General features: G+C 31.2%; 1 protein-coding gene across 1 annotated transcript in view; it reads right to left on the bottom strand.

Moving 5' to 3' along the window:
• Positions 1–647: 647 nt before the first annotated feature.
• LOC143223765 (casein kinase I-like) overlaps positions 648–27,656 on the bottom strand; it is a 43,494-nt gene continuing 16,485 nt past the window's right edge. The window contains 7 exon segments of the mRNA XM_076452169.1: positions 648–3,758; positions 10,215–10,431; positions 11,922–11,944; positions 11,947–12,074; positions 12,497–12,636; positions 13,464–13,562; positions 17,426–17,552. Of these exon segments, the coding sequence (XP_076308284.1) occupies positions 3,748–3,758; positions 10,215–10,431; positions 11,922–11,944; positions 11,947–12,074; positions 12,497–12,636; positions 13,464–13,562; positions 17,426–17,552 (745 nt within the window). The 3' untranslated portion in view covers positions 648–3,747.

Raw genomic sequence — 27,656 nt, 5'->3', positions numbered from 1 at the left:
GCTTCATTCCTACAAGTAAGAACTTGTAGTTTGGACGAGTATTGATGACAGACTTTAAGTTTGATGGCCAAAATGTCTTGTATATACTAATGTTTTAACATATTCGCATTACCAAGACAAGTAAAACCAAATTCTCCAATATTAACTCTTTATGGTACAAAGATACTGACACAATAAAATACGCCTGAAGTAGTTCCTCAAGGTATCAAATAGTGGGAGTTGTGAAGCATGTGGGCTATTAAATATGTACAAATATTAATCACATTTTAATATACTTTCCCAATACTGTATATAATTAACATTAAACTCACTGCTATAAAACAGCTTATCTTTATCAAAACGAAGACATACCATAATTCTTGCAAAACTTGCCTAAACCAGAAGTAAACCCAAATCTTTCTACTGACAAACACTGATGAAGAAAACACCTATCATATACTAAACATAATCAGAACTTATCTTCAGTTAAAGGGAAACTGAGATAATATTTATGTTGGCACATCTAAAGGCTCATTGGATGAAATTCTTTTCCATTAACTTCAGTGCACTACTTCAATCAACATATAATACCTTAAAGTGGACAACAGATACTCTTATGAAATATTAAAAATAAGCTCAATGGCCAATACAATTACGATGTCAAAACATTCTTCCAAATTATTTTTTATTCTTTTGGTGGTTAAAATAAATAAAATTACAAATATTGAAGAAGATTCTTTCATTTATTACTTTATTAGATACACTTTGTTTCTAGCTCCAATGTTGCTATTAACATAAATTCTAATTTCTTACAAATTGCAACAATCTAGTTTGTATAAATTAAAAATGATTAATGTTTTATAGCTAGCTTCCAGGATATCTACTTTACTATTAAGGACTACATACACCAAAATCATCACTCTGTAATTATGTAAGAAACTGGTCAAGTATTATATCTAGTTCTCTAATAAAAACTCCACAGAGGCAAAAGTTTAAAAGTGATTTTTGTAGTTCTTGAGATCAAAATTACAATTGTTATTGAGAACTTCTAATAAGATACATATCTAATAAGCATTCTACATTCTCAGTGATTCTATAATAAAAGGCTTCTCTTTAATTTAACCATTCTGTTTTTGGAGAAAATAAAAACAAATCAATCTCACTTCAATACTGCAACACAGTGAAGACAAAAACCATAATAAAAATGATATATTTGACTTAATTCTAAAAATGTGGTTGCCAGTTTTAAGTTGTTTTATATCCTAGAATAACACCTAATACACACAAACAAGCATAATTTTGAACCTCAATAGCACTTAATATACACAACCAAGTATAATTCTGAACCTCAGTACATGCAAAAGAATTCAAATTTTTTTGCTCAAAAACTGTACAAAATGTTTACCAAACAGTTTTTCAGGAAATAGTTCCTCGAAATGAAAAACTCAACTAAAATACTTAAAATTGCATGAAATATTAATCAAAAAGATTTCTTAGTTTCAGGAAACTCACGAGATGTTAAAACAAAACACACACAACCTTCTTGTCTCTTCAAATATATTTATGGCTCTCTCTAATAATGTGGACATTCAAAAAATAAAAATATATTTTGAGACAAAAATAATGAATGTAGCATCAGTTGCAATAGTTCTTGAAGGTGAAACTACATTACTGATGTCCACCACATGCTGACCATAACTGGAACACAAGTAGACAACATCACTGATGTCCACATGTTGACCATATCAGGGACACAAGTAGATTACATCACTGATGTTCACCACATGCTGACCATATCAGGGACACAAGTAGATTATACATCAACCTTTATGTCTGGATCAACTTTTTTTAGAAACAAATTCTATACGTACTTTATTATATCCTTACAGAAATACAACAAAAATAGTATTGACCTGAAACATTCACAGTATAAGTTTATACACAAGATTTAAAATGTTTGGTAATTTTGGATATTTCTCTAAGTGTTTGATGGCATATTGACCTGTTTTCTGCACTTATTATTAATAATAATACCTTTTAATTAACATTGAGAATATATTGAATGAAATGCAAGAATGTACTGGTATCTAAGCATCTAACTTGTTCCTTGGTTAGTTACTATTTTTATCACCAGGAAACACAAATGAATTAACTATTCATCCTTCTCTTATTTAATATAGTTTAGAAAACAAAAGATAATAATCCTGTCTTTACATGTTCTTTATTGAAGATGTCATTTACAACATATGTGCTAAGACTCACCTTTTCAGCCTTTGTTTTTGAGTAAGATGCACACATTACTTGAGTTCTGAATTTCACAGGTGCAACACACATTTTTTTCAATCTTTATATCGAACTTTAACACATTTCTTTGGAAAGAAGCAACAATATTTTCCACTACAATTAACTTACAAAACATAATAAGATTGCATTACCCATCCTTAGAACACAGGCAGTTGACAGTTTACTTTCAATAAATGTAACTATTAGTTCTGTTTCAGGCTTAAGATATTTAAGAAGCCAATCTTCACAATCTGCAACAGATAAAATTCATTCAACAGTTTATGGTACACATCTCATGTCAGCAAAATATTTTGATCATTTGGAAAGTTTCACATAACACTACAAGCCATACAAGCTTATGACAGATCTTATCTTACTTTACTGTGACAACAAAGCCGATTCATCCCATTACTGAGTGGCTATCTTATATGGGTGGAAAAGTTTGAATCTGTGTAAGACAGAAATGTTAACAATAATAGTCATTTGACTTTAATAAAAAGTAAAATATTAGTTTTCACCTGACATAAGATTTTCTTCAATGATTTACGAAGATACAACAAATTGTATACTTTTCTTAAACCACTCCACAAGTTCACACCTTAACCAGTGCATGCAGAATATTCATTATATCAACACACCTTTCAATAAGTACATTTAGTTATGACATCTGAAGTTCAACACAGATTTAATCTTTTTTCTTCAGTACCACGTCTCTTGGTCTTCGAGCATCCTTCGAGACAAGACAATGCAAGAATAAATGAACTCCTACTCATTACTAAAAAATTACATAAATATTTTACTATTGCAATAAAATACAGTTAGCTAAAAGGTACAGCTTTTACTTCTACAACCAAAGTGTTGGGTTGGTCAAAAGCTATGCTTATTTGTAACTCTGTATCTATAAAAAACAAACCCTTTCATTAGTTTACATGCAGATTTATTTTATATGACTTGAACATTTCTTCAGCAAAAAATTAAAACTTCTATTAGCCTGAAGGTTTATACACTTTTATAAACATTTATACCCACATACAAGAACAACTTACAATTACCAAACACCAATTAAAAAAAGTCCTTGGACTTATACATTAAAGAAACATCAGTTTATAGGCATGTAAGTCTGCCACTACAGTTTAACTTTATACAAAGAGAATGGAAACTATAAAGAAATATTTGTATAGGAAAAAAAGAAACATGTAGAGAAACTCTGTCACTTGAAACAGACCATCCTTTTCTGCTGAAGTGAGCTTGTCCATTAGAAACACTTTTATATAATGAACTCAAAGTTTCACGTGGTACTTGTGGTGTCAATCACATGACACTTTTTAGTCAAGTCTATTATGTAGCTAAACACAATACATCATCATGGCCAGACACAGCACAGGCCTGACTCATAAACACAGCTTGTTGGTCCTTGCTATAGAGATATATCAAAATGGTTCTACGTCTTTTTGTGTGGATTCCTTCAGCCATGGCGGGAGACATCTAACGACCACCTTTAAAAACACAAGAAAAAATTAAAAGTTTTGATGTAAGCTGTGCATTAGTTTCTGGTAATATGTGCGAGACAGCTGTAATGGATAACTTACTCATGAGGCCAATAAAAATTCATTTTAGTGTACATATTTTCAATAATATATGTTGTATCTTAACTTCATAACTTAATTGCATAACTTCATAAATGTTACTTTTCTCTTATAGCCTTAATTTGTTATCCCATTCTATGAACAAATTCAAACTTATTTTATACCGTAAGTTACTTAAGTTAAATTGATACCATCTAAAAAGGGACCCGTGCTTCAAACACCAGTTTTAAGTGGATAAGAAAGATGACCCATTCCTCCTGGATGGGATGACAGTTCATTACAGATATTTCATACTGTAGGATAAGTTAAATACAGGATAACCAAAAATGCTGTTGACCCACCCCTTATGGGGTATTCGAAGAATGATTAAGTCGCTGCAAAGCAATATTGCTCACTAATCACTCCAATATCAATATACACAAACCCAGCCAGCAGAGCAAATCAAACTAATAAAACCAAACAATTCAAAATGAGACTTCCTCTAACTAGAAGATTTGTTGCCAAATCCCCCTTTTTTTGTTTGTTTCACAATATACAAGAGTATTACAATATATTATATCAGTTATCTACTTGGTAACAAACAAAAACCAATAAAAATCAAACAAATTAAGATTTTTTTTTGCGATGAGATACAGGATGATATTGATTTGAATAAAAATGAAGATAATATTACAGAGTATGAAATTAATAAAGTCATTGGGGAGATGGAGGATAGTAAAACCCCTGGATATGATAATTTAAAGTTGCCTATAATCAAAAAAATATATTTTGCTGACAAAAAATGGTTTATTAAAGTATTAAATTTTTGTTATAATCATGGTATTTTTCCACTAGTTTGGAAAAAGACTAAGGTGACCCTCATCCTTAAAAAAAGGTAAAGATACAATGTTTCCTAGTAGTTATAGACCAATCTGCCTTTTGCCCACTTGGGGTAAAATATTTGATAAGATTTTGAAATATAGATTGACCTACTTTATCCAGAAATTTAAATTAATTGATGATGCACAATATGGATTTAGGAGCAAGAGATCTACTCTTCATGTATTACAGAAACTTAAAGATTATGTTTATGGAAGTATAAATAATAAGTGCATAACATCATTACTCTCATTGAATTTTAAAAATGCTTTTAACTCAGTGGACATCATGATCTTATTACAACATTTAAATAATCTAAAAATACCTTGGAAGACGAAAAAGGTGAGTACTGACTTTATTCAAAATAGAGAAGTTTTAATAGAAAGTATAAGTAAGAATTATAATAAGGGATTCCCCAAGGATCTAGTTTGGGTCGTATTCTGTGGAATCTTTATATTGATGGAATGTTAAAATTAAAGAGTACAAATAATACGTACATACAAACATTTGATGATGACACCATTTAATGTGACCAAAGCTTCATATCTATTTACGTCTCAGGATATATTAAATAAGGTTAACAACTGGATTTTAGATAATAAATTAGAACTTAATATAAATAAATCAAATCTCATTTTAATCTATAAAGGTAAGAATATTACACGTACACCCACAATTACTATTGGGTCATTCCATGTCAACTCAGCAAAGGTCAGTTGCCTGACCATCTTAGAATCTCTTGAAACTTTATAGGAATGATCTGTGACATCTGCCAATTGTTTAGCTAAAATTCCAACATTTTCATAATTATTTGCCCAATGGCAATTTTCATTAAATCACTTGCAAGTTGGAAATTGAACGAGAGTCCACTTTCAGATGTTTTTGGTGAATGGAGAGAATGCAGCAAATGCTGGCAAACAAGCCTGTTTTTTTCTTAAGACCTCTCAAATTCAGGATTTGTTCAAAAATCACAAATAAAGTGAATTTTCAAAAAAATTAGGGAAAACATATCTCTAATACATAGGATCTATTTGATCAATTTTATTGTAAGAATATCTGAGTTACATTACAAATGCCTAAAAAATCTATAGTTCTGGAGTATTAATGGGAGTTATGGCCAATCAAAGTTGACACAGGTAAAAAAATTATTAATTTTCTAATGGCCAGATGGACATCTTGAGCCATGGGTAGGTTGATGAAATTTATAGTAGTAAAAGATGGAAGCATAGCCTACTTGTGTGCCAAGTTTCATTATCCTTCCATAATGCCTTCATGCTAAAGTTATTATACTGCTGACCCTACATATGCATCCACTCATTGTTGGGAGTATGGGGCCAGTATTAAAAATATTTCTGTTTAGTCATAGAGAGAGACTATTATGACATCATCAGGTCGTCATTGCAACTTCAAGAAAAACCTTAGTTTGCTTATGCACATGCTCTGTTGTAGAACAATATTTAACACACCCCATTTCAGTACGAACATGGATAGGACTGATGTCATGCAACTTGCTTACCACATGCATCCCTGGGCATGTTTCTGCTGATCCTTGCATTTTCATTGCTAGTGAAAGTATATAAAAGCCAGTCCAGATCCTGAGGCTTCATTCATTCATTGTGTTTCACTCACCATGGCTGCACTTCCACCTTGCTCTGTTGGTGTGAAGTTGTCAGATTGAGAGCAGTGCCACAAAACAGTTTACTGTTATACCTCAAAATTGACTCATCTACAAAATCTGAGACAAGAAGACACAGACCTTCTTAAACACAGAATTTGCCTTGATCTGAAATGTTGGAAGTACGATACAAGTATGCACGGACAATTCCAGGCACAAGAGACAACCACTCTTTCATTCCAGATGGAGGACGGCTCAAGATCAGCAATGTCTGGACAAGATGAATTATTCTTCTCCTCGAGTGCAGTGACAGCCTCAGCTACAAAGGTGCATTCAGGCCAATATGTAGCCTGAATTTATGATGGAAAGTGGTGGCTAGGGTTGGCATCTGAAACTGATCAGAAGAATGAAGACGTAAAAATGAATTTCATGCATCCCAGTCCATCTCCATCATTCAAGTGGCCTTATCCTGAGGACATTTGTTGTGTTCCAATTGTTCATGTACTGTGCTTCATTGAAGCACTGAAAACAACTCGCACAGGTCGGCAGTATACTCTGGACCCCGCAATGACTAAAGTAATTCATGAGTCATATGAAAAATTTTGTTTAGTAACAAATGAACTTTTTTATCTATTCTAAGGTTGTTGTATACGCGAGTTAATAAATGCCTTTGTATAATTAACAAATCTTTCTCAATAAAGGCCTCAAGTTGCTTCGTCTTCAATCAGTAAGTTGAATTATTTGATTAAATTGATTAAATATTTTAACATGAAGGCATTATGGAAGGATAATGAAACTTGGTACACAAGTAGGCTATACTTCCATCTTTTACTACCATAAATTTCATCAACCTTCCCATGACTCAAGATGTCCATCTGGCCATTAGAAAATTAATAATTTTTTTACCTGTGTCAACTTTGATTGGCCATAACTTCCTTTTATACTCCTGAACTACAGTGTTTAAAGCAATGGTAAGGTAATTCAGATATTATTCCTACAATAACATTGATCAAATAGATCCTATGTATTAGAGATATGTTTTTCGTAATTTTTTGAAAATCCACTTTATTTGCGATTTTTGAACAAATCCTGAATTTGAGAGGTCTAAAGCAAAAAACTGAGGGTTGTTTGCCATTTGCTGTATTCTCTCCAATTACCAAAATATCTGAACATCTGAAGACAATTAAACTTATATTTCAATAGATATAGACATAAAAAAGTGGGCTTTCGTTCAATTACCAACTTGCAAGTAATTTAATGAAAATTTCCATTGGGCAAATAATTATGAAAATGTTGGAATTTCAGCTAAACAATTGGCAGATGTCAGTTTCAGATGCCCAAGATCATTCCTACATAGTTTCAAGAGATTCTGAAGTAGTCAGGGAACTGACCTTCCCTCATCTCGCTGAGTTGACATGGAATGACCCTATTACTAATAAAAGAATTAAATTTACTAAAGAGCTCAAACACTTAGGTATTATAATTGATATGAAACTAAACTGGTTATCTTAATTTTATTAAAAGTAAAATAGTTAATATTATTCAAAAATTAAAGCAAATTTCAAGAGCCAATTGGGGGTTGAAAACAAAAATTTTGAAAGATATTTACAACTTAAGTGCAGAAAAAATGATAACATATGGATATGAGATCTGGTATGAATATACAGATAGGATTAAAAACAAAATTTTGCAAATTCAAATATTACCCATCACAAAGACCTATAAAAAACTGTAGCTAGTTTAACCCTCAATACCTTTATGGGGATTCCCTCTTTAGATCTAAAGTTAGAACTTGGTGTTAAGTTACATGAACTGTTTTTTCTCAAACAAAATGTTAAAATAGAAGATGAAGTAATTGTACCAGAAAATATTGAAGTTATAACGGAGCTAAATTTCGCTCCTTGGATCAACCGTAATTTTAATTGGTAATATGATGAAGATTTAAAACCATTTAGTGATAAATTTTATACAGATGGCTCAAAAATTAATAATAAAGTTCGATGTGCTTATATATATATATATATATATATTTATAATGATGAAATTAAAGATGAAAGTATGTTTAGATTGAATGACAATACTACAGTATTTATGGCTGAACTGTTTGCAATTTTTAAGACTACTGACTTCATGGTAAATAATAACATTTATGAAGCAGCAATGTGTTCTGATTCAAGGTCATCATTAATGGCACTTAAATTATGTAGAGATAATCGTTATTTAGTTAATAGAATTAAAGAATATATTATCTACAATAATCTTCATATTACTTTTGGTTAAAGCCCACATTGGGATCATTTATAATGAAATAGTTGATCTTAAGGCTAAGGAAGCCACAGAGAGAATGGAAATTAATGCTGAATTCTGATACAGTAAAAACAAAATTAAATAAAGAATTATTGAGTAGCTGTCAATAGAGATGGGATGATACTTCTGTTGGTAGATTCACCTGTAAATATTTTAATAAAGTAAATTTTAATAGATTTAAAGAAGATTTTTATATGAATCAAATTTTAACAAATCATGGGGTTTTTCAGAATATCAAGTAAGAATTTATGGAAAATCTAATTTATGTCACTGTGAAGAGATAGGAACACAGGATCATATAATTATATATTGCAAAAATTATGATAATACAAGAAAGAAATATTTTCCTAAAAGTTATTTAAATTGGGAATTTGAGAATTTATTGTTAAATGTGGGAGCAGTAAATGGTATTAAATGTATTATTACTGATATACTGGAAAAGTTATGTTGAAATTTGATTTATTTGTTTGTTTGTTACCAAGTAGGTAACTGATGTAATATATTGCAACAATCTTGTGAGTTGTAAAAAAAAGAGTATTATTATTACTATTGTTAGAATTATTGTAAAAAAAATACAAGTAAAAAAAAAAACGGCATTTAACTGAATTATACAACATTTTAAAGTCTGTACATATGGTAGCCGCACAACACAATGTTTCTGTAAATTATCACTGAAAATATTTCTAAGTAGGACCAGCACTAAGGGGTTGCTGGGCAGTGGACCATGCACCCCACATTTTACTGCAGTCAATCCAAGTATACAAGCTTTTAAATTCATTAAGAAGGACCACTGAAAGCTCTACTGATCCTCTTTCTCCAAGTCTCTTTTTGTATCATAGTAGAACTATCCATACTCAGTATGACTTCAATGTTTCTTATTATAAAGATATTATACTAAATTATTGATAGAAAGCATATGGTAGATTTCTTTTGTACAGTACCACTCTTTCAGCTATTGACTTCTGTAGGCTGCTACTGTACTCAAGCTTTACTTGTAGTATTATGTTAACTTTGAACATTTATTATCATAGTTCATGGAATAATTTAATATATTTTACTGAATGTATGCTTTTAAGTGTAACAATCATCAGTTACTAATAATTTGAAACTCAAAAGGGAGAAAACAAACTTGAAACATAACAGAAATAAGTAGGAAATAATGTTAATTTGTTAATAAAATTCTAGTTTTTATTTCAACAGTAAGCACTAACCTCAAATAAAGTGTTTCAAACTTTCAACTATTTTTCAAAATTTATTTTAGATATTCATATGTTAGTCTAGTGTGCAACTCCAGTCTTCATAATTGGTGATTAACTATTACAAGATAACACTGTCAAAATTGAGTTTCCTTTCTTGTGTGTATGGCTTGTGTAATATAGTTTTATTACAATTGTTACAACACACTTTTTTTTTCCCTAACTTAATGTCAAATAATTTTTCAACTTTGGTATACATTTTACATTCATGTGTAATTAGATGCTGTACTGTTTAGTTTTTTTCACAATTAGTTATCAAATCATGGTATGTTTGTGATGAAATATCCTGATAACTTGTTCTTTACTAGTTCATCCTAACCCTAACCTCACCTGATGTAGCAACAGCTTGAGATGTACCACCAATGGCAGCAGCAGAAGCTGCAGCCTTCTGCTTTAACATGGTCCAATCAAAAGTGTAGTCATACTGATGATTAAGTGTCCGGAACAGGATACGGAAAAGTTGGCGTAAGTACATGTAATCTGGAGCTTCTTCAAACCGCAGCCCTCGACAATAGTTCAGATACATGGCAAATTCAGCAGGAAAGCCCTGTCCCAAAATAATGTCAGAACTTTAATAGCCAACATAAATCTTGAGAATAAAGCACAATTTAATGTCTTTTCAAACATTCCATAATGTAAGTAAATTTAGTCTTCTTCATGGACCACTGGCAAGTATGACAAAACCTTTTATATCAAATAACAACACCTTTATTCTACCTTGCATATTTTGTAATATAACTTCATAACAAATTACATGATGAACTGTACCCCTTGGGTATGGGTGAGGGTTAAAGTGCTTATAACAACTTTTCACAAAGTGCCATCCGTAACTGTACAATGACAACAGTATTTTTATTCTTCAAGACATATCCTGAGTAACATTTGTGATTTCTTGCATACAACATATTTGTTCACATTACTAAATGTCACATTTCATGTAGACAGGGATGGTATATGTTTGTCACTATTCCTTCTCCAATGTAGGTTTGGTTAAAGAAAGACGTTAATGACAGTTGACACACACAGACATACATAAAACTTTTATTTCACTGACATAATAACATGTAGACATTTGAGAAATTTATTCACAATTATACATTTACTGTTATTTTTTATTTTCTGAAGGTACACATGGTATCTACAGAGAAAAACAAATGGTTTTACCAGGCCAGTTAACTCTTACCAATAACAAAGTAAAGATCAAAAACAGCATGAAATGCATGTTACAGAAAGACTTCCAGTTTCATAATAAAATAATGATCCAATAACATTAAAAAACAAATCTTCAAGTTAGCACACGTGCATAATGTCGTAACGCATTACCCATGTCACAAGCAATCAATCTACAGATATGAATACAAAAGTATTGTCATAAATATTAAAAAGTAGAACTCCAGCACAGATACATTAATGGCAGTACTTTTTCAGAGAAATATGGTATCACAGTAATTACTGACATTTTTCAATGTAATTAAACTCAATTTTTATGTGCATAAAATGCCACTAAAGTTTCTTGAATACATTTTTAAGCTTTTCAAATATTTTTAATATTTAAAAAAAAAACCCCGACACAGTTGTAGGGTTCAATTTTTCCTAGCCACTTTTTAATACGACCTTTGCTAGCAGGAACACTGTTCCTAATTCTTTCTCCACAAAAGAATCCATGTTCAAAGATAATTTGCTATATACTGTTTTGGATCTTTAAGGCAGAGCTACTGAAGCCACTGTCTCCTATTTTAAATGCCTGTAGAGAGAAAAAGAAACAGGCCAGCAGGATCAGCAACTAGCTCTTGGGCTTCTTTTATCAACAAATAAATATCAGGTTATTTTGCCGTCCTAGGTAAAAGGGAAATTATGATCAGGTTTTGATTCTGTTACCCACAGGTAGTGCCAGGAACAACAGGCCTGGGACCATACAGTTAACTTGAAGGTAAGAAACATTGCAGTGGGAATGTGTTGAACATTTGATTATGTGACAGAGTTTAACAAACACAAAAGGGGCAGAACTCAAACCCTAAATTTACAAAATGTACAAACCTTACAGAGAACTTCTACTGGGTTGACATTTTCTTTTCACTAATCTTCTCATACTTCTGTTTTTTAGTTGCAGCCTTAAGACCTTGCCAGGGGAGTGTTCCTCGATTGAAATACATAAGAACATAGCCCAGGGATTCCATGTCATCTCTTCGACTATGTATTGATAACATATACTGTTACAGGTAACTTTAGAAATACAGGAGTTAATGAAGCTCATCATACAAATATCTTAATGAACATTCAAAGAAACAATTATCCATAACTAATTTAATATGCTAAACTGAAATCTCATGCTTATCCCATAACGGTATTTTAACAAACAAACCAGTTTATAGAACTAAAATGAACATCATTTACAATGCATGTGGTTTTTAAAGAATATATATTAGTGAATACTTAGGTATAAAATACTTTATGTATACATCAATTTGTGTAATTAACATTAAATAACATTGTTTTACTTCTCTGTCCATTAAAATATGTGCAAAATGAACTTATACAGGACTAAAAATGTGTACATTTACTGGCAAGAAACTTTCACCCTTAACAATTTTAATGCAAAATTTAAATATTACCTTTGCTCAATTCCTAGATGTGCATTTATACTTGCATATCTAGCTGTGCCAGTTAAATTCTTGTCTTCACGGTATGGGATGTGTTGACGGGTTCGGTTGTCACGGTATTTTTTTGCAAGGCCAAAATCAATCAGAAACAACTACAGGAAACACACGTATATCATCAATATATGGACAGAAGCACTCATGGAGATACTAATAAGCTATCTCATGCTTTATCATAATAGTCTAATGAAGAACTAAGATAAAAACAGACTTTTGATTCTTATCCATTAACCAGAATATGTACTAGAAACAATATGTTCACTTGATTAAAATAAGGTAGAAACTTTACCAAATGTGGAAGGTATAATATTTATAAACTTGCTAAACTAACAGAGTACTGTGTTATTTAAACCACAAGGACCACTAAAACTTGCTTTCAGCTGTAAACATAACAAAAATATGTTTCGTGAGATTGTTAGTTAAGTTCAATAAATATTTAACTTAATAAATGTTTGCTTAAAAAATATTGTGAATAAGACACTGTACTTCCAGTTCCATGAAATTTAACTACATGGTCCCAACCTTTCACCTTAGTTAACAATACTGACCTTGAGAACTTTATCTTTTGTCTAACATATTTTATTGGTAAATATTATGTTAACAGGATAAAATAATATTAATGGTACGTTTAATTTTTTCTTTCAGTAAGTTGTATACTTGAAAATTTGAGCTACTGAAATGTGTACAGAATTATTCTTAAACCCTGACAAACAGTAATAATCATCCACAAGTATATAAAACAACAAAATAGAAATTACATCTGATTTCATTGTGGCTCCTTGATCAGTGATCATCAGAAGTTGCTTTTTAATTTATTAACTGGATTGTATATTTTAAAAGAAAGGGAATGTTTTTGTATTTCTTTCAGACTTTGCTTCTTTTTTTTTTTGAAAGTTCAAACCATCTGTAAAGCATCACATACTTTATTACAGTGTCTTCCAATACCCATTAAAAAGTTGTCTGGCTTGATGTCCCTGTGGATGAAGTTCTTATTGTGTACATATTCAATTCTTCCAATCATCTGAAATAGACAACATTCGTAACATATTTCTTCTGTGTAAGTCACTTAATCCAACAATCTTTACTTTAGATAGTATGAGGACAAACATAAATATACAGACAGACTTTGAAACAATACCAGACGTGTATCAGTGTTTACTAGGTCTACCAATGCTTTTTAATGTCCAAACATCTATAATCAGTAATGACTTTCCAATTTTGTAGATAATTTGTCATTGCAAAGCTACATAAAATGACATTTCAAGTCAGACTGTGTGTAGTAGCCGAGCCATCTTGCACCAAGCAGAAAGCCTTGCTAGCACCATGCTACAATTATAGTGTAAAAGAAGTACAATTACAGGCTCTTCTTAACCACTGATACTTCACTTCCTCAGAGTGAAACAAGGTAATAACATAGTAAAGAATGTCAAATTTTGACTTTAAAAACCCAGATAATTTGGTTTATTTTTATAATTTTTGACATTAAAAACATTCAAAAGTCTGTTGTGAAACACTTTCTTTATGAAACATTAAATGTGCTCCCTTTCTTCACTGAATTTAAATTTCCATTTAATATATCTAATTAGTTTGAACTTGACTGGTATTCATTATCATATCTTTTTTAAACTTTGTCATTTGCAACATTACTTTCAATTACAATTTCTGAAAGAGGCCCCAAAAATGCAAGTGTCAAATTCTTAAATTTTTTTTTTCTGAAAATTACACTAAATAAATTTTATAAAATTATAACATATCAAATCTAACATTTCTGTTAGAAATTGCTGGAGTAGTTGTAATTATTGTTGGTTTTACTTAAATTTTGAAATCTGACAGGCAAGTGTCCACTCAGACCACACAGTGTTAGTTTGAATAATCCTTTAAAATAAAATAATTTTTAATTTTAAAAGGGCTTCCTTGAGCCAAACATCCAAGATTTTACAGAACCTAATTTTTAAAGTCATTTCAGATCATTTGTTTCTTAGCTAACACTTTTAACAAAATCTGATTGGACAAAAACAAGCAAGTGCCACAAAACATATCAACATTAAATGAGTATATGGTAATACAGGAAGAGAAGAAAACGGCTTCTAATTGTAAAGTGCGTATGTGCCATACTTGTGGGAAACGTCTTTAATGTCAGTGTGAATGCAATGGCTGAGACCCAGAAGTCAAAATGGCACAAGAAACAGGTGGGGAACAGCCACAGAGTAAATTAAAGACATGAAGAAAGAAAAATGGAAAGGTTGATTATGCTACTACATTACAGTGATGAAGATAAAATATCTAGTGATACTTCTGAGGACCCCTTGGGTTCATTAACACTAAAGAAATGATGTAGATCATCCAAGAATTCAAGTGTGAAAGCAAAGCATTCAAGACAATGTTGTAGTACTCCAACATAGTATCAGAACAATGTCTGTTCAGTTTGGCGGTATAAAGTCCACAAAGATGTCAAACTTTCCAAGTGAATAAGCTCAACAGTAGATCAGTAGATATCAACTTTCAGTGCTCTTGACAAAAACAATTGATTGTTTGCATTCTGCATAACTGTACTGTCACTCCCAGGAGATCCAGACAACCTTATGAATATGATTGGAAATAACACTAAGAATTCTGATGATACAAAACTATTGTCATTTGCCAATGATCTACAACAAGATCTGCCAGAGAAATGTATTCATAGAAAATTTATACCTGCACTGTTATGTTAGTTGATGACTTTCAAAGAAGTGAAACACATAATGAAAACTGGAGAACAAGCTTTGAAACAGCTAGAGGGCACTTTAGTCAAATGAAGTCTGGGTTTCAGCTCGAACCCAAAGTTTGACCTGTCCAGCATTACTGTAAGTGAGATGCATTGAAAGTGGTACAGTACCACTGGTCAAGATGATGAGAATTATTCCACTGATGGCAAGGTCAAGGCCTACGTATCTACACTAAAAACAAAGAACAAGAGCACAAACAAATACTCAAGAACACAAAAAACTATGCTTAATCTTAGCCAAGAGGCCAAGATAATAAGTCAACAACATAACACCACATGTCTGTCTTCTAAGGTGGACATCCAACAAAAAAACTAAGTTTACTAGTGCATATCATGCAAGCCAAAGATTTGCAAAAGCATTACTAAATCTGTGAATTTTTTTCATAAAAATTTGTGTGGAATTTTGGTTCAACCTTAAAATGCTAAAAATATGGTTTTAGGTCATTTGAAAATGATGTTATATATTTAGATCTGCCATATAGCCCAAATTCTGGGTGCCTGTCCTGTGGAAGCACTGTCAAAATAATCTTTGATGAATTTATCACTGACTTTCTTTTTTATAAAATTAGCATCCCTGTAAAATGAGTTCTTGGTACCATTCAACATTGTAGTATACAAAGTGGACTCAGAAATACAAAACACTGTGGTAAACAATAACAGTCTATATCTTAATCCTAAACTGTTTCATCTTTTTAACAATAGTAAATATTTTCATTCAAATACTTCAGTGTAGGAAAACTATTTTCTATGTAACTAATTGTGATTATAATTTTAAAAAAAATCTTTTATAAGACAAAAATAAAGATGGAAAATATAATGGCTTTACCATGAGAACAAAAAAGATAACCACTATGTGTATTCTTTAAGAAACAACTGGTAGTATTAAGATAACCACTACATATATTCTTTAAGAAACAACTGGTAGTATTAAGTAAAAGATAACCACTACATATATTCTTTAAGAAACAACTGGTAGTATTAAGTAAAAGATGATAACCACTACATATATTCTTTAAGAAACAACTGGTAGTATTAAGTAAAAGATGATAACCACTACATATATTCTTTAAGAAACAACTGGTAGTATTAAGTAAAAGATGATAACCACTACATATATTCTTTAAGAAACAACTGGTAGTATTAAGTAAAAGATGATAACCACTACATATATTCTTTAAGAAACAACTGGTAGTATTAAGTAAAAGATGATAACCACTACATATATTCTTTAAGAAACAACTGGTAGTATTAAGTAAAAGATGATAACCACTACATATATTCTTTAAGAAACAACTGGTAGTATTAAGTAAAAGATAACCACTACATATATTCTTTAAGAAACAACTGGTAGTATTAAGTAAAAGATGACCACTACATATATTCTTTAAGAAACAACCGGTAGTATTAAGGAAAAGATGATAACCACTACATATATTCTTTAAGAAACAACTGGTAGTATTAAGTAAAAGATGATAACCACTACATATATTCTTTAAGAAACAACTGGTAGTATTAAGTAAAAGACAACCACTACATATATTCTTTAAGAAACAACTGGTAGTATTAAGTAAAAGATGATAACCACTACATATATTCTTTAAGAAACAACTGGTAGTATTAAGTAAAAGATAACCACTACATATATTCTTTAAGAAACAACCGGTAGTGTTAAGTGAAAGATGATAACCACTACATATATTCTTTAAGAAACAACTGGTAGTATTAAGTAAAAGATGATAACCATTACATATATTCTTTAAGAAACAACTGGTAGTATTAAGTAAAAGATGATACCCACTACATATATTCTTTAAGAAACAACTGGTAGTATTAAGTAAAAGATGATACCCACTACATATATTCTTTAAGAAACAACTGGTGTTATTAAATAAAAGATAACCATTAAGTATGTTCTTTAAGAAACAACTGGTGTCATTAAATAAAAGATAACCATTATGTATGTTCTTTAAGAAACAACTGGTATTATTAAATAAAGGATAACCATTACATATGTTCTTTAAAAAAATGGTAGTAACAGAAATGATTTTAAAACCATTCTTTCAAGTTAGACACAAAATTAACACTATAAACCACAGAAGAGATACAGTAAGGTGAATTACCTGATCTGCTAGCATAAGCACAGTTTTCATCGTAAACCTTCTGGAACAGAAGTTAAAAAGGTCTTCTAAACTAGGTCCTAAAAGGTCCATCACCAAGACATTATAATCTCTCTCTTGTCCATACCATCTTAAAAAAAAATTAGAAAGAAATAATAGTAAACAGATTTTTCAGAAGTGTTCACAACTGTATAAAAAACAGATGTATCTTTAGAAACTCCACACTGTAAAAATATTTTCACACAAATGATACAGTTCCTGAAGTCTCATTCGAAAAGATACATTGTAGACAGCACATATTTGGAAAGTTAGTAAAATTGTGCAAACTTAGAACACATGTTCTATATTAAATGTCCAATTCTTGCCAGAGCCATTTTTATAATCTTTTCTTTCTCTTTGCTTTTAAACATTTAAGGAACACAGAAAACTTACTGTTCATGGATGTAAGACCAACAAATATCTATACTTCCATTAAAAAATATTACTCTATACTCAAAAATGTATTTATCTGTATACAGTTGCTCACTTTGTATAATGATTTCTTTTATATTTCTCAAATGACAAACAAATCTCAATGCTTTTAAATGGCACACTTTACCCAATCTGCCAAATATTTAATTTCTAGTTTTTTAATTTTTTGGACAGACCTGCTACATTTTTTAGGCTTATAACAGATTAAATTCTTTCTACATGCATTTCCAAGCTGGTCAGTAATAAATATATAAGCTCTTTAATGGGTTAATACATATCTTTGTAGAAGACAGAATTCTTTGATAACTTGTAAAACATTGGAATATTTACTGTACCGTTTTATAGAAAATGATGAGAAAACTAGTTACTTATTTTTAACATAAAATACAGATGTTTCAAAACTACTTGCTGGTATTTCTTTATAGCTGATCTCAAAGATGATACTTTGTGTTAGCATGTTTCCACTTGCCCAATGACCCATTGTAACTATGAATGTCATATTTATGTTACTACTAGCCATGCGCATTTCTTGGAATCATCGTTGACATGGATGGTTATCTATCAATAATTCTAGCCAACAGGAAAACTTTTTCTCACACCTACATCTTAAGGTAGTAACTCAGAAACCAATGCTCAGGCAGTAATGTAATCAGAAGCTTGATCAAGTCAGGAGGAATTTTATATATTGTCAGAAAGTATAATTTTGTCATGTACTTTTCTTTACTATTATATATTTATAAAATTACACTTGAATTTTATTTAATATCATTAGTAATTTATAATGACAAGCTGTAAACTTACTTCTGAAAATTTCATAAAGGGTAAAAATATTACTCAAGGTTTATCAAGGATTTACTGTTTTACATAAAACGTTTTTCCTGAACAATGTAGAACCACATTAAAGTGCAAATATTTGCTTTATTTTAATTTCATGTCAAGAGAGCCTCAGACTTCATTAAAACCTTCCATATTTCAAGTAGATAAGTTGTCCTCAATTCTTTTCCCTTAACAGTTCAGTTTCTGGTGCACCACAATCTTAAGGTCCCTAAATCACTGCTCAGATATGCAGGCCTCAATCTCAACCGGCTACTAGTAACATTATTATGTTTTAAATTTCCCTATAGCTGTTTCATGTAATGGATATGATACTTTATCTCAATGATTGTAATGCACTTAATAATTTGTTTGCCTTACTGACAATCACAACATGTAGCATGTGACTCCTAGTCTTTTACAGAGAGTATATGAATACCAGTTGTACCAAGGAGAGACACTGGGTTTTTGTTGTACTTTAGAGTGTGATGTTAAAGTAGCTGTAGTGTTTGTCATTTCCTGAGATTACTTACTACCTACGAGTATAAACTCAAGTTCTCTGGATTTTGTCACAAATTTGCTACAGTTTATGTCTGCATTAGTGTATTCTACAAGTTTTTATCCAAGATTGCATATGGAGTGGAAACAGTTATGTATAGCATGAGGAATATTTTGGAAGATAAAGATATGTTGTGAATGGACGGTTGTTAAGTAAAGAAGTCAAGGGAAAGAATAATGCCAAGTATTTGTGGTTGACATCAATTTTTATTTATGAGCAGTCAGTAAATTTGACTAGATATTTAATTATACAAGTTCATAGTTCATCACTGCATAGCTGCTATAACAATGTGTATATCTTTTCTTTATATAAAGTTTCTTGTGTCACGTTTTCTTTCCAAGTATTTTGAGTGTAAGCCTAACATTTATGTAACAAATAATTGAAATCTGAGAAAAAATACCTTCTGTTTATGCAATTTCTATTTTTATTATAATCTCCAATGGTTTTTCTAACAATACTGCTGTCAAACATCCACTGCAGAGGACAGATGGTGCAAGTCTGACTAGATGCTAGGATGTAAAACCCACTATAGAAAGGAGCCAGGTGTAGGTAAGACTGTTGATATATCAAAGGACCTGAGCTCTTGAGGTATGATAGACTAACACCTGTACCTGGTGGTCAGGAAAACAGGTGCCATCTGTTGGGGACTGGAAAAACAACAGAAGAGGTGTCTGAAGGAATAATGATAACAAGACCAGAGAGATAAAACAGAGGATAATGGGAAGACTGTAGAACCATCTTGAGGACACAGAGATAGGCCACAATGACCATAAAAGGGGAAAAGAAGACAGTGGATATACTCCATGGACAGTCCAGGTATCACTAAAGGAAATGAAAGAGATGAAAGTTATCAGTACAAAAATCTCCATGTCTTAAAAGCACAAAAAAGGAGGCTAACTCTGCCATAAATACAAAGTGAGAAGGACTCTTAAGTGAATGAGATGTGGGTTGGAAGCTGAGGTTACTTCAAATGGAGAAGGAACGCTGCTCTTAACTCTGACTGATGACTTCTGTGAATGACAACTATTAAAGACATAACTCAAGGAAGACATCTAACTCTGCCTGACTGATGACTTATCTAAGGGACAACTACTAAAAACGTGTTCTTAAAATACACACCTAACTCTGTTTGATTGATAACTTATCTGAAGGACAACTACCAAAGATATAATCTCAAGAAACACACCTAACTCTGTTTGACTGATAACTTATCTGAAGGACAACTACCAAAGATATAGTCTCAAGAAACACATCCAACTCTGTTTGACTGATAACTTATCTGAAGGACAACTACCAAAGATATAATCTCAAGTAACACATCCAACTCTGTTTGACTGATAACTTACCTAAGGGACAACTACCAAAGATATAATCTCAAGAAACACATCCAACTCTGACTGATAACTTATCTATAGGACAACTACCAAAGATATAATCTCAAGAAACACATCCAACTCTGTTTGACTGATAACTTATCTGAAGGACAGCTACCAAAGACAATATCATGATACACATCTCCTACCTTTTAAAAACTACCTATAAAATATTGATAATGAAATTTAACTAAGTAAAGGTGCTTCTGGCAGTAATGTTCCTCTTGCAGATAGATGAAAAAAAACCAACAACACTGAAAGTCACTTTCAATTAAAGTGTCAACACAGCACAAATTTATTATATTCTCTGTTCTTATATTAAAATTCTAAAGTCCCCACTTTTTGTATGGGGTCTATTTTTTCTTGAAAGAACATACACACACCCTTTTATGGTGACGGAATGAAACATAAAATATCATATGATTAAACTGGACAAGTTAGCACACAATATGCAACATCTGAATTACACAAAGTTCCTATTCCTGATAAATAAACTGAAAATTTGGCTACTAAATAAGGTCAGATACTGAATATCCACAACAGCCAATACTAAATATTTTAATAACTCTTTTACCCTCAAACCTTCTTTTTAATGATATTTTTTCCATCCTTCTTTCACTCCTTACCTACATTCTTTGTCAGGCTTGAAAATTTCCACTCATCCACTTGCATGTTTGTGTGTGTGTGTGTAGTGGATGAATAACAAGAGGATTTATTCCATGCACTGGACAAGTGCATTATTTCAGCTGGTTAAGGTTAACTCACTTGAAGAGTAATGGACATGCTAAAAATAAACGGGCAGTCTCAATAAATAACTTTGTTTCTTGCTGTTTATACTTAAACTGTTACTGTCATCACTATGTCAGGACACGTCTTTTCACACTGAGGTTCCTGATGCTATTATTATGTATGAAGAATGACATATTAACTACATCCATGATTCAAAAAAGTTAAATTGTTACAAAATTTGTGAAGCAACTGCTTAGTTTATACATAAAAATTATTTTCTCAGCATTTTGTCCGATTCATTTGACTGCCAAACACACATTCATTATTTCCCAAAAGCTCATACGTCATCACACATTCTTGTTTGACTGATAACTTATCTGATGGATAACTACATCCATGATTCAAAAAAGTTAAATTGTTACAAAATTTGTGAAGCAACTGCTTAGTTTATACATAAAAAGTATTTTCTCAGCATTTTGTCCGATTCATTTGACTGCCAAACACACATTCATTATTTCCCAAAAGCTCATATGTCGTCACACATTCTTGTTTGACTGATAACTTATCTGATGGATAACTACATCCATGATTCAAAAAAGTTAAATTGTTACAAAATTTGTGAAGCAACTGCTTAGTTTATACATAAAAAGTATTTTCTCAGCATTTTGTCCGATTCATTTGACTGCCAAACACACATTCATTATTTCCCAAAAGCTCATACGTCGTCACACATTCTACTTTTTGTATGGGTTATTTCAAACTCTATGGATTCTTAGTGAGGGTATCACATTTAGCTTTTTAGCTACAGGCCCTCTGAGCTGCTGAGTTAGTGATTTTATTGGTCTGGATACAAGTGTTATGGCCCAATGCATAATATGTGTGTTCATGTGTGGTGTGTATCCATACAATAACAGTTTCAAGACGAAGCACATCTGGAGATGAGTCAGGTAAAATAAAATAAAAAGATTGTGTACTTAAAATAAGATACAATACAAACAAATAAGCACACCTGTACAAACAAGAACTTTAATTTTCTTTAAGAAAGACAACCATTTTTTTCCTCTCTCTTACAACTATGAAAAAATTAAGTTTTTAAAGCTTTCAAAATTCTTTAGAATACAAAGTACAGCATTGTTGTCAACCTTTCATATCCTTTTTATCACATATTCAAACATGTAATTTTAAACAAAATATTTAAAATAAATTTTAAAACTAATGGGAAAATAGCAGACTTTCAAATGTACTTTCACAGAGAGAGTTTAAAAAATGCTACGATGGAACTTTTCCTGTTATAATTTAGACACCAGATGCTAAAGTATTTCATATCAAAAACAAAATATTATTCTTAAAGTGCAAAAAGTAGGGTTCTGAAAACAGTAATGTAGATATTAAAAGTATAGCTAAAAATGATCAGTTTTGTTGGATATACAGGCCTGATTAGTGTAGGCACTATTATTTATTTTGTGAGTTAATATTTGATGTCCATTTAGTTTTTCATAACAAGAGTGTTAAAATCAATTATTTTAAAGGTAACAGTTATAGCAAATTTGGTTGCATAACTCTGTCCAATCATATTTTGTGTTTGCAATTATGCTACAGACAAGGCTTAACTAATATTGTTGATGTCTCATTACTCAAACCTTCATTATTTTTCTCATTACCGTAACTAAGTACTGTTAAATCATCATGTGCGTAGTTTAGAGAAAATTCCAGAGGCCTTAGTGATCAACATACAATTAGTGGCTATCAAACAAGAACAAGTCACATAAAGTGAAAGAAAAGTTCAGACAGAGAAAAGTTAGAAAACATAAAGCTGGCTGGCATGCGAGAGATTAGCTTAAATAGGTGATATTTTAAAGTGAGTTTCACATTTTAATACAGACGAGGAGAATAATTTGTCTCACACCAACCTGTGTGAACTTTAATGAAAAGAAGACAATTATTTGAAGTTTAGGATACAGCTGTGGTAACCCAGGAAGCAACACAAGTGAATTATTCACAGATATTTCTGTGGACTTTTGACAAGAAAAAGTGAACTAGTTAGAGTTTGAGATGCAAAGGTGACATGTGCAGAGTAAAGAATTTTGTATACACGTTTAATTCATTCTGAATACATTATTTTCAAACAAGTGAATTATGTGCTATCTGTTTATTGTTAAACTCCTCACCTATAAGCTACAGATACCTACTGTAAAAGAATCCTTAGCCCTCTCTCTCTCTCAACAATAACAACAACAGACCTAAACACATATTTTCTTACGCATTTATTGTTAATTTGAGTAACTCAGTACCACTTATTTCACTACAGGCAATTTGAAAGAACTTGAACGCATCCAGTTGAAAACAAACAAAAACAAAACTTTGTCAGCTGTCTGTTAACAGATGAGTGGCCAACAAAAACAAAGGAACTGCAGATTTTACAAAACATCCAATGTTGATTACAAAACTAGCATTGATGAATCTATTGACTTTAGAGATAGAAAACATGCATTTCATTTCAAATATAAGCAAAAAATGGCCATCAAATTTATTTCATACAATAAAAATACTCATAGCCTTATCAAATGTATATAACAATGTTTAAGGCTGTCCCATCTTCTAAGCCAAACTAAAATTACTAAATAAATAAATTAAAAAAGAAGCCTGCCTATATCATTCATATATTTATCAAGCTTTCTTTTAAACTTACTCAAATTTACTACCTCCACCACATCAGAAGGAAATTCATTCCACAGGCTAACCACCCAATTTAAAACATTATCTTTGCTTAAATCCCTATTCATGTCTCTTAGTTCTATAATTCTTGCTGTTAAGTATGAAACATATTGATCCATAACATTATCATTTCCTTTCACAATATTAAACACTTCAATCAGATATCCTCAAACTCTTATTTCAAGAGTAAACAATTTTAAAGATCTTAATCTCTCCTCACACAACAACTTTATCATTTCAATAAAGCTCCTTTGTACTCTTTCCAAAAGTTCAATGACTTTCTTAACCCTTTTGCAATGGGCTTGGTATAATATACGAGTTAATCTACACATTTGCACACATGAAGTATTTGAACTATAACTTTGATACAGCATGTGCATCTCAACAAAATGTGGCAGACTTTTAGATTACAATCCTTTTGTATACAAAAAATCAGATTTTCTAATGCAATATTTTTCTAAAGATTTATTTGTGAAAATATTGCATTAGAAAATCTGATTTTTTGTATACAAAAGGATTGTAATCTAAAAGTCTGCCACATTTTGTTGAGATGCACATGCTGTATCAAAGTTATAGTTCAATGACTTTCTTAACCCTTTTGCAATGGGCTTGGTATAATATACGAGTTAATCTACACATTTGCACACATGAAGTATTTGAACTATAACTTTGATACAGCATGTGCATCTCAACAAAATGTGGCAGACTTTTAGATTACAATCCTTTTGTATACAAAAAATCAGATTTTCTAATGCAATATTTTTCTAAAGATTTATTTGTGAAAATATTGCACATGTTTCATTATTATTCACATTTCATGTACAGTAAGTGTATATAACAAACTGTTTCCAGAAATGGAAAGATGTGACCAGGACCTCTGTGTTTGATTCAGTACATAAGCTATATCTCTGTATCTTATTTGATATTTTAGCTTATCAACATTAGTAATTTGAGTTTGAAACTAGAGACGTAGTATTTTAATATCATAAACATCTAATTTTAAACAATCTGCATTTAACATACCATGTGACTTACTAAAATCTATATTTATGTGTTCTTTTAATATTTACTTATACATTATTAAATTATATAATACATAATATTAAAGTTTGAATTAACATCTACAATTTTATTTCAGACTTACTGATATAAATTCATAAAATTGAAGTTTCATAAATTTTGAATTCAAGTTAACAAACACAACAAAATGGCCTTTGACCCATGACCCAATGTGAAAGGGTTAAGATAAGAAGCCCAAGACTGAACACAATACTAGTGACCTATTTGCTCTACCACTAACAATAATACACTGCTTGGACTAGATTACACCAAGATCCTCTTCTTTCATGATAAGATTATTCCATAATTAAACTTATGATATCCAACACACATTTAGTATGAATAAAACCCATCTGCCATTTATTTGTTGAACTCCATAAATGGTCTAAATCCTTATGTAAATTAGCAGCATCCTCTTCACAGCTAGCAACACCACAGATCTTGATATCAGCAGCAAATTTAAGTAATTTATTAACCTTTCCTTCATCTGTCACTAATGTAAATCAAAAAGAGTAAAGGTTCTAAGACTGAACCCTGAGGTATGCTACTTACAACATTAATCCAGTTTAAATGAACTCCATTTATAACAACCCTCTTGTTTTTACATCAAGCCATTCTTCTAACCAATTAGTTAACTTATCCCCCATACTAATAGAGGTAAATTTCTTTACATGGATCTTTGTAAAATGCTTTCTGAAAAGCCAGATATATTAAATCTACACCCTTATGCTCATCTAAATATGCAGTGTAACATGTAACATTTTCAGAGCAAAAGATCTACAGGGAAAGATTTTCCTTTAGTGAAACCATGTTGACTATCCAATAAAAATTTAAACTTTGTTAAATTACTTTTCAAAGAATCTTTTATCATATTTTCCAAAACCTTCCCCACAACTGATGTAAGACTAATAGGCCTATAATTACTGGGTCATCTTCTATTACTCATATTAAAGATATGAGTGACATTAGCTAATTTCTAATCTGTTAGTACTCGTCCACTATTCAAGGACTTACAAAAAAATTACAAGTGACTCACATATCCAATTCTTTATCTCCTTAAAATCCTCAAGGAAATATTATCTAATTGAGAAGCCTTATCATTCTTTAAACTTCCATATTTTATTTTAAGAAGCTCAGAATTTATACTGTTGTTTTGTTCAACTTTGTTTTCATTTATCAGTCGTTCAAGATGAATAGTTTAAGCCTTCATCAGTAAAAACTGAAACAAAAAGCAGAACTTAATATCCTAACCATTTCATAATCATTAGATACAAGTCTTTCTTCATCATCCTTCATGAGTCCTGTCCTCATTCTAACATTTTATTTACTGACTCCTAATGTACTTTAAAAAGTCATCATCATTAATTTTTAATGTTTTCATCCAATTTTCTTCATACATCATTTTGGATGTCCTGATAATCCTGTTTGATCAACTTTCTTGATCTTCTATAACATTCTAAATCTTTTATCATACCAGACAATTTAAATTTCTTAACTTTGTAATGCTTCTCTTTAATTTTATCTCTTATACCTTTGTGAACTAATCTGGTTTCATACTTGTATCCAACCTTTTCTTTCTGTAAGGAATATATTTGTTTTGAATGTTGACATTTTTGTTTTTTAATCTGTGATATTGAGTCTGTCTTCAGATAACATGGCTGCCCAATTCACAACAGATAATGTGATATTCAGTCTGTCTTCAGATAACGTGGCTGTCCAATTCACAACAGATAATGTGATATTCAGTCTGTCTTCAGATAACGTGGCTGTCCAATTCACAACAGATAATGTGATATTCAGTCTGTCTTCAGATAACGTGGCTGCCCAATTCACAACAGATAATGTGATATTCAGTCTGTCTTCAGATAACATGGCTGCCCAATTCACAACAGATAATGTGATATTCAGTCTGTCTTCAGATAACGTGGCTGCCCAATTCACAACAGATAATGTGATATTCAGTCTGTCTTCAGATAACGTGGTTGCCCAATTCACAACAAATAATGTGATATTCAGTCTGTCTTCACATAACTTGGCTGCCCAATTCACAACAGATAATTCTTGTATCCTTTCAAAATTTGCTTTTTGGAATCAAATATCATTACTCCTGATTTCCCTCTGCAAAAAAACATCAAACCTAATACAGCAATGATCACTTGTACCTAAGGATTCTCCAATTTCAACCATTTTTATATTTGAAGTTAACTAAAATATAAAATAGCATTATTTTAGTAGGTTCCTTGACCAACAGGTGGAGAAATCCATTTTGAACAGTTTCCAGAAATCTTTCTCCCTTATGGTTTGACTTTAAGCATTTTCTAGTATGTCTGACATTAAAATCACCCATAATTATGACTTCATTAACATCTGGGATCTTAGTCTCACTGTAAAGTTTCTCAATAATTTCATTTGATGATCTGTAACAAATTCCAACTAAAAGCTTTTTATCTTTGTATCCACTAATAGAAACCAAAATAGATTCAATCTTCTTGTTGTTATCTTTAATATCCTCAAC

Source organism: Tachypleus tridentatus, chromosome 8, assembly GCF_004210375.1.
Source record: "Tachypleus tridentatus isolate NWPU-2018 chromosome 8, ASM421037v1, whole genome shotgun sequence".
Classification (NCBI taxonomy): Eukaryota; Metazoa; Arthropoda; class Merostomata; order Xiphosura; family Limulidae; genus Tachypleus; species Tachypleus tridentatus.
Note: the sequence above shows the minus strand (reverse complement) of the source record. Positions and strands in the feature narration are given on the sequence as shown.